Raw genomic sequence first — 16978 nt, 5'->3', positions numbered from 1 at the left:
CAATAGCGAGGTTTCTTGCAACGGCTGCTCTCGCAATGCATGCTGTGTTCTGTCACACTCGAGCTAGTGTGAACGCGCGTGGGAGTCCTTAAAATCGGTGCTAACAAAATAAATTTAAATCAAAGTGAAAAACAACAAAACATGCCGTCGACAACTACGCTTCAAATGCGTGCATGGAGAGATTAGGTACACTTTAACAAACCATGTGTTGCAGACGGAACAAAAGACCGAGAGACACGTCCATTTATAAGCCGTGCCTATTGCAATTGCCAATACTTATTAAAATACTTATAGTTATTAAAAAGTAGCAAACAGGAATAGTTATGGAAAGCCAGTGTCAATGTTTGGGCTGGGGCCAACAAGTTCATACTGCAGATTAATTCATTTTCACACCACTTTAGCAGAAACCACTGGAGTTTGTGCCTCAAAGCTTACAGTATACAAAGTCTCAGTGTAAAGTTCTGAAAAAAAACTTTGCGACTTAGGGTTGCCAGCAGCACCATGGTGTCAGGCCACCATGCGAGCAGTCATGTGATTTCACATACGATGATAATGTCATATAAAAGTGTAGGACCTGAAATATCGTGTCCTGATGACAGGAAACAAGGTGAGATCCATCATTAGTATTGGGAATACGTATCTGGCTCAGTAAAAAGGGAGTGATGCAACCAGCATTACCACACAAACTGGTCTATTTGAACTAATAATGTACTAAAAAAACACAACAAAACATGCCGATGACAACCATTCTTCAAATGCGTGCTGGGAGAGACTAGGTACACTTTAACAAACCACGTGGTACAGACGAAAGTAAATAAACGAAGTTCCACCCACCAAAGTGGACGAAAACAGTACTTGGGCCAGGGGATACTGATAAGCGCACGCAAAGACATGAGGAACAAGTATTAGTAAATGCAAGAAATATGCTGCAGCCTATAGAAGGGGAGAAAAAGCAAGTGGCAAGCACAGGAACCAATGAAAAGCAAGGGCAGGTTGTAAGCCCTTTTAAGATTTATATTGAACAGAATAGGTTTCACAAGCACAGCACAAGGGCTGTGCAGAGGAAACGTAAAAATCTATTACGTTTTGAAAATTCAATAAAAAAATGAGTGGTGTACCTATATCTGAATCATATGTGATGTGGGCACAATAAAACTTCTTAAATAATACATTTCTCAGAATTTTCAATTGCTTTTACATAAACTAATTCGGAGCTACTATTTTTTCTTTAATACCAGGTAATACCGATATGGTGAACCGAGTGCTGCTTGATGCAGGTTTCACAAATGAGCTAGCTACCAACTATTGGAGTAAGCAAAACCCGTGAGTTGTCTTTCCTTTCTCTTTTCTGAATGTAAGAATGAGGGGGACACATTTTATTGGCGGTTTGTCGAAATGCATCAGACTCCTCTATCTTCCTGCATCTAGTATTCCCAAATTTAGGACGTTCAAGGCGTCTCTTTACAGTACCTGGAGAGAAAATGGGAGGGAGGCGGTAGAACAGGTTAGCGTCCTTGAATCCTAAGATTTCAAGCCATTCGTCAAGAACTGTCACTTTCATGAGATTTCCAAAATGTAAATAATCTGCTGCTTAAAATAATCAGCAAAGACAACAACTGTTTTTTTACCAGAACCTGACAAACTCAAAATGTAACTCCGCCCTACCTTCCTCCATGTTGAGAATCGTTCAGGACATGTAGAAAAAAAAAAGGGAGGAAACCGGCTACCATCTGATGGCACAAGAAGAAGATCTAATTTTCTGGCAAAGGCTACATTTACCCACACATTGACTAACTCACTATCCAACAGTTATATAAGCTAAATAAAAAATGTCTGTTTCTAAATACTTGCCGTAGTACAAGCTCTGAGCTTTGTTACAACTGAGATAGCTCAGGGACAACTTTCGAAACATCTTCCCAGGCTTAAGTGTAACAGTGTTTGAATATTATTACAATCAATGACTACATAGTCCCTCTAACAGGAGCTTAATTACTGCTTAAGGCACATAGCACAGATTGTATATGCATGCATCAGAACACTCCAGCTGAGGGGACAGCTACTTCCGCATTCAGGACTTCAAGCCTGGATCAAAGTCATATTCAACATCAAAGCCCTATCTTACTCTTCTCCTTTAGAAAGTGCTTTGACTCTCCATTTAGCCCTACAACATTAAGGAATTATGTACACAATTAGAAACTTAAACTATGTAAAAGAGAAAACCCTAAGAAGAAATTCTTAATTAAGCAAAAATTACATCATAGCAGGTTGACAATAAGAAACTATATTGTGCGTGTTACAAAGGTATTAAGGGGAAGGTTTTTTCAATTAATATAAATGTTTATACCACAAAATATGTCATTATTTTTTTAGGAATGGAATACTTGCTAGGTTTGTAGTAACGGACGGAGGAATCACACGAGTATATCCCAAAAGGTAAGCATTGATGATATTTTCCGAGCTAAAATGCAGATTACATTATTTTTGGAATGTGTGCAATAGTGTGTATATGTAACATGAGAGACTTGTAGCTAGAGAGATAATAAAATTAATGGCACATATAGAAAGATGTGAACAGTAGTGTAACGAGACTAGAGGCCCCCCCCTGCAAAGACACTTGAGGGTAGGCCCTCCCCCCCAGGACCCAGTCAGGGGACTACTGCCTGTGGCCAGTGTACTGTTCGGAGGAGGGCCCCTGGAGCTTGGGCCCCACCCCCGCAATGCAGAGGCTGCAGGCGCCTTTGTTGCACCACTGGATGCAAATCATATTGCATTCAATGTTAGTTATGCAACTGACTGTTATTGAAACACAATGTAACACAGCGGCGGCCACTGCAAATCTCAAGAGAGGTGAGGGGGGACGACAGGGATGAGGGAAATATATAATAAAAATAAAAAAACGTACTGTTCCCGATGCAGCCACCTCACTCCTCTTCTCTTTTGGAGTCCCAGCATTCCCTGGTACACCAGAACAGGCTCCGCAGAAATCCTGGTGCTGCTCTAATGGTAAACCTAGCATGAGAGCAGCACCAGGATTGGTCTGAGTAGCTTGGTCTGCCACTCAGACAGCGCATTGGAGCCTGTGCAGTTTCTCCAACCTGGCTGTGTAGACAGCCGAGTTGGAGAAACCTAAGTGCACATGCGTGTTTGGCCAGCCTAAGACGGCTGGCCAAACGCACATGTGCACTTAGTTCACAGACCCACTCCCCCTTCCCTCTCCTCAATCCTGTTACCCAGTCCGCCCATCCCTGCACATGCTGCTGGCTGGGTGTAACAGTAAAGCGAAAGAACTTGCTGGAAGTTAGGGTTAAACTCTTCATGTTCAGATGTGTTGGTAATTCCCTATAAACTGCATAAACCTTCAGCAGTGGTCACTAAATATTTCCAATGAAATTAAATCATTTATCACTTTATACTGCAAATATTTTCAAAACTGTTCGAGCTATCTGATTCCCCTCAGAAACATGCATTGCAATAGCATGAGCTAAGTTACCTGTCATAAAAAAATAATAATATGGCCAAACATTTCCATCAAGGCGTTCTGATGACCGCATAAACAGCTCAGGCTGAGCAGTTTGTAAATATCACTAGAACACAGAGATTACAACATTGGACCATAAATGTCACCAGTTATTTTTTTGTATAGTACTTGTTTATTTTGAGGTAGCTACCTTGGAAAAGCTGTTTTCTTCAAAGAACAGACACCAGTATGAACTGACTAAAATTAGTATGTTTCTCATGTATCTTGTTGAACATTCAAAAAGCAAAGTTTATACAATTCTGTGGCTGTAGTTGTTTCCCTTTAATTATGGATTTGGTGTATTTGCCACATTATTTTCAAAATTTGTAGATTTTTCGACAATGGACATAACATTGCCAGGGAATCTGTTAAAGCTGTACTGAGTTGTTTAGGGGCTGACACTGTGATGGTAAAATGTGTAGTTCTAAAAAAAAAACTTGAAATATAAATGTCACATATTTGACGGTTAACTGTGATATAAGGGTTTTATAATGCTGCATTGTGTGCAATAAAAGCACCTAAACATTTTATATATATATATATATATATATATATATATATATATATATATATGTTCGGTGGCATGTGTAGCTGCAGATACACATGCTATGCACAGTTCCTGCCATCTAGTGTTGGGCTCGGAGTGTTACAAGTTGTTTTTCTTCGAAGAAGTCTTTTCGAGTCACAGGACCGAGTGACTCCTCCTTTTCGGCTCCATTGTGCATAGGCATCAACTCTATCTTAGATTGTTTTCTTTCCGCCATTGGGTTCGGACGTGTTTCTCTTCGCTCCGGCTGTTCGATTCGGAAAACTTATAATTCACCGGAATTCGTCGGTATTGTTCTCGATCACGCCCCATCTTGCATCGACACCTCAGTACTGGGGGACACACACCTTCGGTTGCCCTTCGGGGCACCCGCGCCCAACCTGGGCCTGGTCGGCCCGACCGCAAGAAGCGCCAAAGCCTCATGGACCGGACCCCGTTCCGATTCTGCCCTCGGTGCCACGCCAAGTATCCCAACACAGATCAACATCGGGTCTGTAATCTGTGTTTGTTACCAGATCACCGAGAGGATACTTGTGAGTCCTGCAGATCCTTCCATTCCAAGAAGACCTTGAGAGACCGAAGGGCGAGAAGGCTACAAATGGCGTCCAAGAGCACTGAACTCCTCGACGTGAAAGAAGAGGAGATGATCCACACTGCCATCTCCGTTCATGGATCTGATTCGGACAAATACGATGTCGACTGACCACTAACAGCGGGCCACAATGTGAGTACGCTTGCCCCGACCCAAACCAAGACCATCACCTTCCCCCAACACACATCCCCTGTGGGAGGAAGACTGAAAATGTTCCACAATCAATGGCCAAACATTACAACAGACACATGGGTACTCTCAATTATCCAACATGGTTACTGCATAGAATTCACACATTTTCCTCCAGATATTCTCCCAAAAGCGCACAAACTGTCATCGCAACACCTGGCAATGTTACAAACAGAGGTGCAGGCACTTTTAACCAAACAAGTCATAGAACGAGTGCCTCATCATCAAAAAGGAACAGGGGTCTATTCCCTGTACTTCCTCATTCCCAAAAAGGACAAAACGCTAAGGCCAATATTAGATCTCAGGACTCTCAACCTTTACATTCAATCAGAACACTTCCACATGGTGACACTACAAGATGTAGTCCCATTACTGTGACAGGGAGAATACATGTCAACACTGGATTTAAAGGATGCGTATTTCAACATACCCATCCATCCAGCTCACAGAAAATACCTCAGGTTTGTTATACAAAGGAAACATTACCAATTCAAGGTACTACCCTTCGGGATAACAACAGCCCCCCGAATATTTACAAAATGCCTTGCCATAGTAGCAGCATACATAAGGAGCCAACACATGCATGTATTCCCACATCTCGACGATTGGCTAGTAAAGACCAACACTCAAAAACAGTGTCAACATCACACACGTTATGTAATAGATGCCCTACACACACTAGGGTTTTCGATAAATTATAAAAAATCACACCTGCAACCATCCCAAATTCAGCAGTACTTGGGAGCTACACTCAACACTCAAAAGGCCACAAAGGGTGCAATCCTTCCACATCATGTTGCCAAAAATACAGCCAAATCATCACTACACATTCCAATTTGTGATGAAACTCCTAGGCATGATGGCATCATGCATCGCAATTGTCCCAAACGCACGGTTGCACATGCAGCCCTTACAACAGTGCCTTGCAAAACAATGGTCGCAGGCACAGAGTCATCTCCAAGATCTAGTGTTGATTGACCGCCAAACACACTGTTCTCTTCAGTGGTGGAATCCCACAAATTTAAACAAAGGGCGGTCTTTTCAAGACCCGTGCCTCACGCCATTCTCACAACAGATGCATCAATCATTGGGTGGGGAGCACACCTCAACAATCACAGTATACAGGGATAGTGGGACAGCAGGCAAAAGCAGCTACACATAAATTACTTAGAGCTGCTAGCAGTCTCTCTAGCACTAAGAGCCTTTCAACCTCTTCTGACTCACAAACACATTCTTGTCAGAACAGATAATATGACAACAATGTACTACTTAAACAAACAGGGGGGAACACACTCATCGCAACTTTGCCTCTTAGCACAAACAATTTGGCATTGGGCAATTCACAACAACATTCATCTAATAGCTCAATACATTCCAGGGATTCACAGTCAAATAGCAGACAACCTCAGTCGAGATCACCAGCAAACTCACGAGTGGGAAATACATCCCCAGGTACTACACAAATACTTTTGTATATGTATATAAACATTCCTTTGCTTAAACTTTGTACATACATCTCTATCCCACTGCATGGACATCTTTCTATTCTCACTCTATCACTCCTACCTTACCCTCTGCTGGAAAACAATCTAAGATGGCGTCGATGCCCATGCGCATTGGAGCCAAAAAGGAGGAGTGACTCGGTCCTGTGACTCGAAAAGACTTCTTCGAAGAAAAACAACTTGTAACACTCCGAGCCCAACACTAGATGGCAGGAACTGTGCATAGCATGTGAATCTGCAGCGGAACATGCCACGAACAGATGTACACTGGGTAAGTGACATTTTCCATACAAAAGTATATTTCCACTACAACGGTTGCCAGATGGTAGTTATAGTTAGGACCATTTTATCCATAGACAGGTCATTTTTTGTTTTTTACAATAACGTTGGTGCCACTCGATGAGTCTTCACAAAATTTTCAAAACGTTTATTTTGGTTGGATCAGCTGCTGTGTTGAAAGTTTTGGGGTGATCCATCAAGTAGAGGCCAAGAAAAAGGAGGGGTCCTAAAACACTTTTTCCCCCATTTTAAGTTAATGGGATTTTTCAAATCTTTGAACGCGACTACAGCCAAAAACGCTGAACGGTGTAATGGTGTAAATACCTTTAAAAGTTATGGAGATTTGGAGTTTAAAAAAAATAGAGATCTAGATGGACGAGGATCCTCCATGAATACAACTGTCCCCGTGCTGATATCTGATTGGCTGCCAACACTTCAACCAGGAAGTGCTGGCAGCCATACTGGAACTCAGCTTCAGCTGAGTCCCAGAAAAAAAGTTTAAAAAAAGAAAATAGTCCAGGGTAGGGACCCCACCAGGGCTAAAAAACATTTTTTGTTAAATGTCGGAAAAATCCATAGATCTGGTTCCAAAGATTTTTCCGACATTTAAAAAAAAAGGGTGTTTTTTTGCCATTTTCTTTTAATTTGCCCTAGGGTGGGCCAGGTCCCAGGGGTATTTGAGGCTTTAATAAAGGAGGTGGGAGCATGGGACCCCCTCCTAGGGCTTCTACTAGCCCCAGGGACTGCCACCTCACCAGAATCATCAGAATGAAAAATGCAGAGGGGGACTGAGAGGCCTCCCACACCCCTGGGACCACCACCTCCATGGGGCAAAATAATACTTTGATATGAGGGAGGCCATATGCCCCCTCCTAGATCCCAGGGACCACCACCTCCTCGGTCTAAATTAAATATGCATGTGGGGGGGATTCAGCCCACCCGTAGCCCTGGGGACTGCCACCTCCCCAGGGCAAAATAATGTTTTAAAATGTGGGAGGCCTTATGGCCTCCCTCAGAGCCCCATGGACCTCCACCTCCCCAGGGCTAAATACGCTTGTGCGGGGGTGGGCCATATGAGTTAACGTTGAGATCATGAAAATGTGAACTGCACCTTGCCCACTTGGACTACATTGAAAACCCTTGTGTTATAAGACCACTGTTGGAAGGATGCTTTGCCATGGAGCTATATTATGAAAAGGACTGAAAGACGTTCCCTTTAAAATGCTGTTCTTCATTTATAACATTGTGCTATTGGTACGTTTATGTATTTATTTATATAGCACTTATCTGTAAAGCACCTACAGATCCCAAGGTCATTTCAGAATAGTTTACTGGACAAGGAGGGAGATATGAATAGTCAGGATATACAGTATTTTACATGCCATTATTCTCCTGGATATCATGCCTTCTGTTTCCCTGTTTCTCACTCCAGGTTACTATTTCTCACCAAGAAATAAAAAATAAACATAAGCTTGAATAATATAGACATTGTTGCTGTCTGATGGAAAGATATTCAAACTTTTAAAGATGGTTATTATGTTCTCAATCTTAACCTGGTGTCATTTGAGGCTATTCTGTGCTTTCAATGATTTGAATAGCTGCTTTTAACCGCCAGGCTCCAGCATGCTTTGCTGACAACTCCCTATAAGATATACAACACATCGTAATGAAATGCCTGAGGTTGAGGTGTGTGGTCCAATTAATGGCCACAAGTTTGATGCATTGTAAATATAGGTGATCACTTACAGAGGGAGAGAAAGATAATGGATACTAGTCTTGAAAGCACTAATGTAGTACCATATGACTGCTGTTTGTGTTGTGCTGCTAGTGGTGATTTATGCAGGCAATGTACACTGCTTCAGCACATTTGGTTGCCTCTGACTGCCCCTCACAGGCTCACAATTGAGGAGCTATCTGGTACCATAAAAAAGTTGCCCACTTTTGTGTTCAAAGCACTATGGCCCATATTTATACTTTTTGACACAAAACTGTGTTTGCACAGTTTTGCATCAAAAAGTGTAGTGCCAGCTTGAGCCATTCCAGGATTCCAACCAGGCACCATAATAATGGAATGGCGCAATCCGCCACAAAGGATGGACTAGCGTAAAAAAAACACATGACATTAGCTGGGTGGGGGTGGCAGTATGAGAGAAGGTGTTATGCACCAAAACATTAGGCTAGTTAGAGTAAAAAATGATGACTCTTACTAGCCTAGCATAATTTCTTGATGCAAAACCATCCATACCATGACTCCTGTCTTATAAAAGACAAGACTCATGCCCACTACCCCAATGGCCAGCACAGGGGACAAGGAACCCTTGGCCATGGCCATTGCACCTTGTGCCATGTAGGGGGCCCATTTCAGGCCCCCAATGGCACTTTAAAAATGTTTGTAAAATACTTACCTTTACTTACCTATATTTACCTGGGATGGGGTCCCCCATCCTGTAGTGGCCCTCTGGTGTGGGTGAGGGTGTTCCTGGAGCTTGGGGAAGGCACCTGTGTGCTCTTTCCATGGTGTTTGACCTTGCAAATGGGTCCACAGGTCCACTAACGCCTGCCCAGACCCAGGCGTTAAATAATGGCACTAACCAGGCTTAGCACCATTATTTAGGCCCGCCTCCCTCTCGTGTCCCATTTTTGCAAGGGAGGATAAATAAGGCGCGAGGGCCCTTAGAGTCATTTGTTGGATGGGAACACCCACCTTGCATCTCATTGACGCAAGGTGGTTTCATGCTTCCAAAAAATGACTTTAACTTCAAAATTTTGCCGCTAGACTAGGCTAGTGTCATTATAATAATATGGAGTTAGGTTTGCTCTGAATTAGCGTAAACAAAATGACACTAATGCAGTACAAACAAAGTATAAATATGGGACCATGTTTATCACTTAAGAAGATTTTCTACATACACTCCTACCCCTTTTAGTTCAACGAACACTACTAGCATTGTCGCCAAAGTTGAACCTCCTGAGAGTGTTTTAGGATGCCAAAGAGCAGAGCACAACCTTTTTAAATCGCTCCAAAACACTAGATGCTTGCTACACTTTTTTCCTCAATGCACATCAAAATGTTTTACACAAGGACAAGAAGGTGTCAGGTCCTCTTTCAAAATGTATATTTTTAATGGCTGTACTTCACCATCAACAGTAGAAATGTAAGTCATCTACTTTATCCTTCACATGCTGCATATTGGGTTGTAGTATCTGAGTGGAGCTATCCCACATCCTCCAAATTAAATATCTTTCTTCAGCTTCTGTACATATGATGCTCAAGTTTTGCGGGCCTTTATCTATTGAGTACAGCGTCCTCTCTATTTTCTCTACCATTTCTCTGTTTGCCAGTTTCATTTCTTGAACCTCCACCAGCAGCTGTTTAAGAAGCACACAGAGCAGAGCATTGGATGGTTCTAAGGTTTGCTACATCACTTCTCTCACTGTTTCTATCTCAGGGAAATTCATCTGCGGTGGCTCAGAGCTGAACTTCATGCCCTGAAGATGTTGATGATCAGTAGTGAGTTTAATTGTGCAAGCCACTCAAATTGTTGCTCAGCTGAATTGGGGGGGGGTCTGACTATCTGTCAGTTGCTCACTATTGTCTGCCACTGTAGCCATTTTCTTGAGAGAAAGAGTTGTTCTCACATTTCCATCTTGTAGATCTCGAAGTGAAGTTCTACTAAAGTTCTACTAAAGATAGTATATTGTGGCCAACTTGTTGTGTGACACATAGTGCAACAATCTGAAAGGGTTGTCATCCTAGCTGGGGTGTTCAATTTTGGCCTTCTGACTGCTGCAGTGCCCTCTTGTCTACTCTTCGTGGTGAGCTTCGTTTGTGGAGGAGCAGATCCTAGGGCACTTGCAGGGTGTACTGACTGCTCAAACTGAACCCTCTAATGTCTCCAGTTTTAGACATCCCCCAGCAATGTATCCTTGCTTCCTTCCATAGTAATTGGGAGTTATCCTCCTGGGACTGTCGCAGCAATGACTGGAATATCTAGATGGGGACTTAGAAAATAGATCTCAGCAACTGAATTTAAGGCTCGTAGGGATTGCAGAAACCTTTGGCAAAAATAAGACTTAGCCAAAGACATTACCATTACCACCAAAATAGGTCTTCTTTGATTCAGGCACAGATCTCTCAATTACAAAGGCCCATAGAGTTCCACCAGCAGCCCATAAGGATGCCACCAAAACTTGGACTATTCTGATCTGCTTTCAGGCCTTCAGAATTCATGAGGTGATTCTTGAAAAAGCTACCAAACTGAAATCCATAAAAAAAGGGGAATGATTTAAGACCCAGGGGTGCCCAAAAACATCTGTTGCATCCAGCCAAGTTGAAGGGAGGTTCTATTTGTTCACTGATCTACTTGATGTTAGGGGTTTGTTGTCTCAGATGGTGAAAACCCATAGGGTGTAAAATGATAAACTTAAGGTCACCATTGGTGTAGGTAGAATGCACCATATGCATGTAAAGTTTGCAGCCCTTAACTTCCGAAGGTTACAGAGTGCCAGAAGTGTAGAAGAAGTAGAAGAAAATGATGTAGAGAGAGTGAGGTGAACAGGTTGTTTGTTGATTGAGGGTCACTGCATGGGGGAACATTTGCTCGTGAACAGTATGGATGAATTGCTTAGATATTACTAATGGAAACAGTGATTATATGAGTAAGAGATCAGATTTAAAGTTTTTGTGGTTTGTGTTATCAACCCTAAGGGGTTTCTGGATTTTAGATTGAAAAGGGAACAGTAGTGAAGTGAAATGGATTTAACAATAGTCTGCCACAATGTAAATGGGCTAAACAAAAGATGCAAGATGGATGCTGTATTTTTTCGTTTGCTGCAATATGATTCCTCTATCATTCTCTCACCAGAGACATACTTTATTCAGGGGAATGAGTGTAACAAATTACATTAGTCTTGGGCTAAGCAGTGTTTTTCATGATCCACAACATTGTCTCATAGAAGGACTGCAGTGGTAATTTGCAAAAAAGGGCAGGCTAGCTCCCTCCCTTTAATAACAGATGACTGAGGGTTTGGGTTATAGCTCCCATTGTAGCTTTTATTGTGAGATATATTATTGTTTGTTTCTATGGCCCCATTCATGACAACATCAAGCCACTTCTTTTTTTTGGGCAAATATTTTTATAGATTTTTATCCATTTAACAGATCTCCAGTTTTCACCATACAGCTTTGCAGTGGCATTGCCACCAGTCAGATACATATCACTGTCTTACAATTTGAATGTACAAAATTCCATGTGGATGAACCAATAAAGTGCTGTCATTGTCAAAGAGTGATAATAACAAGAATGACATGCATAGGTGCCATGAGAGGACCAGAAACCAAGAACGCACCGGATAATCCTGACAGGCAAGAGGTGGCATCCTACGCATCAGAATCTATCTCTAGCAAGGCTAGAGTCAGCTCAGCTCTAATATAAATGAGGCCCTACATGCAAGCAGATATTATACGTGTACAGGAGCAACAATTGTGAGAGAAAAAAATGATTGCATAATACAAACAGAACTGGTAACAAAACGTTGGAGCCCACCCGCAACCTCCCATGCCCCCAGAGGCCAGAGGATAGTAGCAATCCCACAGCCACACTCGCGGGTAGAACAATACATGAACATCAGTTAAAGAAGGAACATGTGGGAGCAGCAGAAGCTTAGAGGAGAGAACATACAAGTAGACGACCAGGCAATAGACGCAAGTTACAATGCGGCTAAGCGGGTGTTAGCTCGTTGTCAGGCGCCATTGGACCACTATTGATTACAACTTGATCCTCCCCCGCAACTGAGTCAACATCTCATCCCAACCAGTCGAAATGGGATTCGTACGCAGGCCCATAGCATCCTCGCGCCGCAATGCAGCCCCCTTCACCTCCGCCCATATCATAAAGGAGCGTCTCCAAGGTAGTACTGATTGGGGTTCGGTGTCCTTCCATCTTTTAGTAATGAGACGCTTAGCTGTCAAAAGACCCAGGTCCAGGAATCTTGTGGACACTTATGCTTTTTGGCTCTCTGGAAAACACCTAAGAGGCAGGAGCCGCAATCTAACAGCAGTGGGCGCGATGTAAACTTGGATAGGGATGTTGTAACTCCATGCCAATAAGCATTTAAGGAGGGAGAAGCCCAGAACATGTGGATGAAGTCTGTCCAATTTCGCTGCAGCGAGGGCAAGCGGCATCCATTCGATTAAAATACCTGTTAATACGGGCTGGTGTGAGGTAAGCTCTGTGGAGTATGTAAAATTGAATGAGACGGAATCTGGCATTACGGGGGACATTAGTATGGCTGGACAGTGCCCCCGACCAAGTGGCCTCAGTGAAGGGTCCCTCTAGATCACCCTCCCAAGTGGTTTGCAAGACAGTGAGGGTCCCCACGGTCAGTGTTCTGAGGGCATCAGTGAACCATCGAACCCAGTGTCTGCCTTGTCCCATAACTTGTAAGTATTGCACCAACAGGTGCGTAGGGGGTTCAGAGGACATATCTCCCCATCCATGTGATAGTGCCTGCAGCAACAAATTGTACAAAATAAATTGTCCCAGTGGCAGTCCCGTCTCCAGCGAAAGCTCCATAAACCTGATCAGACCACCCTCGCTGTATAGATCACCCAAAGTGTGTATGTCAGTCGCATGCCAAGGACACAATTCCATAGTGGTTGTGAGTCACGCGCCGTGTTGTGTACCTAGCAACACGAGTGCTGGAGCGTAGGAAGCAGTGTCACTTGTGAGGCGCAGGGATCTGCGATAGCAGCGGTTAGCTACATTCAGCAGGAGCTCCGCAGGGTGCCGCGGTTTAGTTTGGGGGTGAAAGAGATGTGAATCCGGGTTAGTGTCCAGGGCGGGGAATTGGTGTCAGCCAGTTGAAGATTCGCTAGCCAGCGTGCCACCCACTGAAGCTGGGAGGCCAGGTAATAATGTTCCACATTTGGAACCGAGAGGCCACCTCAGGAAAGGGGCAAATAGAGCTTCTTCAATGCCACCCTACAGTGGCCCAAATTCCAAACAAACTCCCGTAATCTAGGGCCCAAATCACAAAAGAAACCAGCTGGAACATAATGAGGCAAATTGGAGAAGTAGTATAGAAGGTGGGGAAGACTACCATTTTCAGGAGAGCGATCCTACAATTTACCGACAGTCGCAGAGTCTGCCAGAAGGTCATCTGTGATCGGATGGATGACACTGCGCTGCGGAGATTGCCATCATGCAGGTCCCTCTCCGTGTGGAATATCCGTATGCCCAGATAGCGGAATGAACTTGGCTGCCAGGGGACTTCTATGCCAGAGATTCTTGGTTTCGAGTTCGACCGCCCGGGTCAAAAGGGAAGAGGCATGATTTCGCCCAGTCGACATGGATGCCGGAAAATGCAGCAAAATGGCGCAGGATGTCTGCAGGGACATTGTCAATATCACAGACGTGCAAAAGGAGGTTGTCTGCATATAAAGAAATAACATGCAAACCATCACCCAACGAATGCCCCAGGTTCGCCCGGCCCTACGGAACTCCACAGCCAAAGGCTCATTCGACAGAGAAAACAGCAATGGGGAGAGGGGGCAGCCCTGCCTGGTACCCCTACCCACCTCGATCGCCTCAAATATATATGTGCCAACTTTAACCCTAGAGCGTGGCTGAGTATATAACAATTGGGTCAAGCGTAGGAAGTATGGGCCCAACCCGAAGCGACAAAATGAATCAAACAGGTGGGACCATTCCAAGGAGTCAAAGGCTTTCTCCAGATCGAGGACCAAGCATCCTGCACAAGGACAATCCTGTGTAGAGTTATTAGATGACTCTAAAAAGGCCCAGATATTGCTTGAGGTGTCCCGTGCAGGTACAAAACCGTTTTGGTCTGAGTGCACCAACTGTGGGACCAAGGGCGCCAAACGTGTTGCTAGAATCTTGGCCAGAATATTATAGTCCGTATTAAGCATCGCCAACGGCCTATAGGAGCCCAGCTCAGATGGATCCCTGCCCGGCTTAGGGAGCGACACCAACAGTGCCTCACGCTGTGAAGCCAGCAATTACGCCCCCTGCAGCGCCCACTCATAAATAGAAAGAAGACGGGACGCAAGTGTCGCAGAGAAAGACTTGTAGAACTCAAACGGGAGTCCGTCCGGGCCGGGCGTTTTGCCGGCTGATAGGGCCCGTATTCCCTCGCACACCTCTTCCAATGTCAGGGGTGCCGCAAGTTCTGCCCACTGATCATCTGACAATCGGGGTAGGGTGAGCGATGAAAAAAAATCATCTCTCATTTCCGGGTCATCTACCACCGCTGACCGATAAAGTGACCAATAGTACTCAGTGAATTCAGAATGAATCTCCTGAGGGGTATGAAGCATGTCCCCAGTTATCGAACGGATTGCCATAATGGGGCTTCGATCGTGGTCTTGGCGGATAAGCCAGGCCAGCAATTTGCCCGAACGATCCGTCAGAGCATGTGTGCGAGGCGAGTGAGCTGCGTAATTTAGGCAGCGGAGTCTCTCTAATAAGGAGATGCATTCTTCTCTGGCCTCAGTTAATTTCTGCGAGTCAGGCGCAGAATGAGATTGCCTACATTCATATTCCATCAGGGATCTCTCCACTCTAGTCAAGTCACTCTCAATAGACTTCCGCAAGTTCCACTGCGTGCCCATTTAAATGGCCGCCTTAATGGCTCCCATTCAATTAATTCAGAGGATGCTGTGCCCATATTGTGATTAAAGTATTCGGGGATTGCCTTGTCTAGCGAGGTCCTAAATGGGGCATCCTCCAGGAGTTACGGACGGAATCTCCAAGTGGGGATGTTGGGGCAGAGTGAGTCCCATCCCAGATGCAGTAGTTGTGGGTTATGGTCCAAATAGGTACAGGCCAAATAGTCAGACCATTGTACCGCATAATATAAGTTAGCAGTGCACACCAACTTGTCAAGGCGGACATGCAATCGGTGTGGTGCGAAATAAAATGAGTATATCCTAGTAGTGGGATTACGTTGATGCCACACATCCACCACCCGCCAGTGGTGAAGCCAGTCGTGCAATGCCAGTGCAGCCGTAACTGTGGGAGCAGTGCGTAGTGGCGGGAAGGAGCAATCCATTGAGGGGTCCAGAATGCAGTTAAAGTTGCCCCCCAACAACCAGGGGAGGTCGCTTCAACGTGCCAGGAGAAGAGAGAGTGCATGTAAAAAAGAGGCTTGGTCGGTGTTCGGGGCATATATAGATCCTAACATGACAGCACAACCAGCGAGGCGTCCACGCAACAGTACGTAATCCCCTTAGTCATCTACAATATAATCATCAACTATAAATGGGGGGCCCGGTCTAACCCAGATAAGCGCACCCCTGGCGTAAGAGGAGAAACATGTCGCATAAAGTTGCCCACGGAGCAGACAAGGCGGACATAGGCTCCATACAAAACATGTAAAAAAACAGCTGGGGGCCAACAACAGGCCCAATAGTAAAATGAGTGAATACCATTAGGGCAGAGGAACAACAGGTGTCTGCCCAAACCAGGTGATACGCATATAGACCGCAAACAATTATGGGGTAAAGAAAAGGGGAAACCCTCTCTAGTGGGAATACGAGGTAGACCAGGTGATGGAGAAGTGGAAGCGCTTAGGTGAAGACCCCTAACCTAGCATGAAAACGGGGAAGCAGCTACAGCAGAGTGCAGCGTGCAGCGCAGAGGACACAGAGAGGCCCAACTCCCAGCGGCCACCCGGTGGCTACACAGGATATCCGTGGCAGGCAGCTGGCCAGGATAGTCAACCTTTGACCCAGACACAAACTGCTGTACAGTGAGATGTGTAGTCAGTGAGTGAGTTCAAAGTAGTTCATCAGCTGTCTGAGGTGTCACCTTGGGGCGGCGGGATGATCCAAGTTCGGAGGATGTCTCAGGGGGGGAGCCCATATCTCCAATAGAGTCAGTGGGGTCTGCTTTGCCATCCGAAGTTACTGAGAGGACACTAATGGCTGTTGTAGTTTGCAAGGCACAAGTGTTCCTGCATAATTTGTTCCAGGTCGGGGGGGGGTGTCGCACCTCTCCCATGGCAGCCACTCGCCTTTTGCGATTCCGACCTTTACGAGGTTGCAGGTCCTGAGTCCCAAATTCAGTAATGACGGAATCACGTCGATTGACCAGTTCCAAAGATTCCAACCAGTCCCATGTCACCTCTGGCGTGTTGAAGAAGTGCGTTTTAGTGTCTGCCACCACCTGCAATCTGGCCGGGAATAGCAGAGAGTATGACAAGTTGAGGGAGCAGAGTTTGCGTTTAACTACCAGGAAAGATGCCCGTTCTTTTTGTATGGCCATGGTGTAATCCGGGAATACCATAACCGGGGCATTGTGCACTCTAATTGGAGGTAATGTTCATACCGC

At 44.8% G+C, this 16978-nt stretch overlaps 1 protein-coding gene across 12 annotated transcripts in view; it reads left to right on the top strand.

Annotated features, from left to right (window-relative positions):
- CACNA2D1 (calcium voltage-gated channel auxiliary subunit alpha2delta 1) overlaps positions 1-16978 on the top strand; it is a 1459114-nt gene that overhangs the window by 1338155 nt on the left and 103981 nt on the right. For all 12 annotated transcript variants that reach the window (XM_069228696.1, XM_069228697.1, XM_069228694.1 and 9 more), the window contains 2 exons: positions 1239-1323; positions 2371-2433. In XM_069228696.1, coding sequence (XP_069084797.1) covers positions 1239-1323; positions 2371-2433 — 148 coding nt within the window. The remainder of the gene's footprint in view (positions 1-1238; positions 1324-2370; positions 2434-16978) is intronic.

This window comes from Pleurodeles waltl, chromosome 4_1 (genome assembly GCF_031143425.1).
Source record: "Pleurodeles waltl isolate 20211129_DDA chromosome 4_1, aPleWal1.hap1.20221129, whole genome shotgun sequence".
NCBI classification, from domain to species: domain Eukaryota; kingdom Metazoa; phylum Chordata; class Amphibia; order Caudata; family Salamandridae; genus Pleurodeles; species Pleurodeles waltl.
This window is presented reverse-complemented; position numbering and strand designations above follow the sequence as displayed.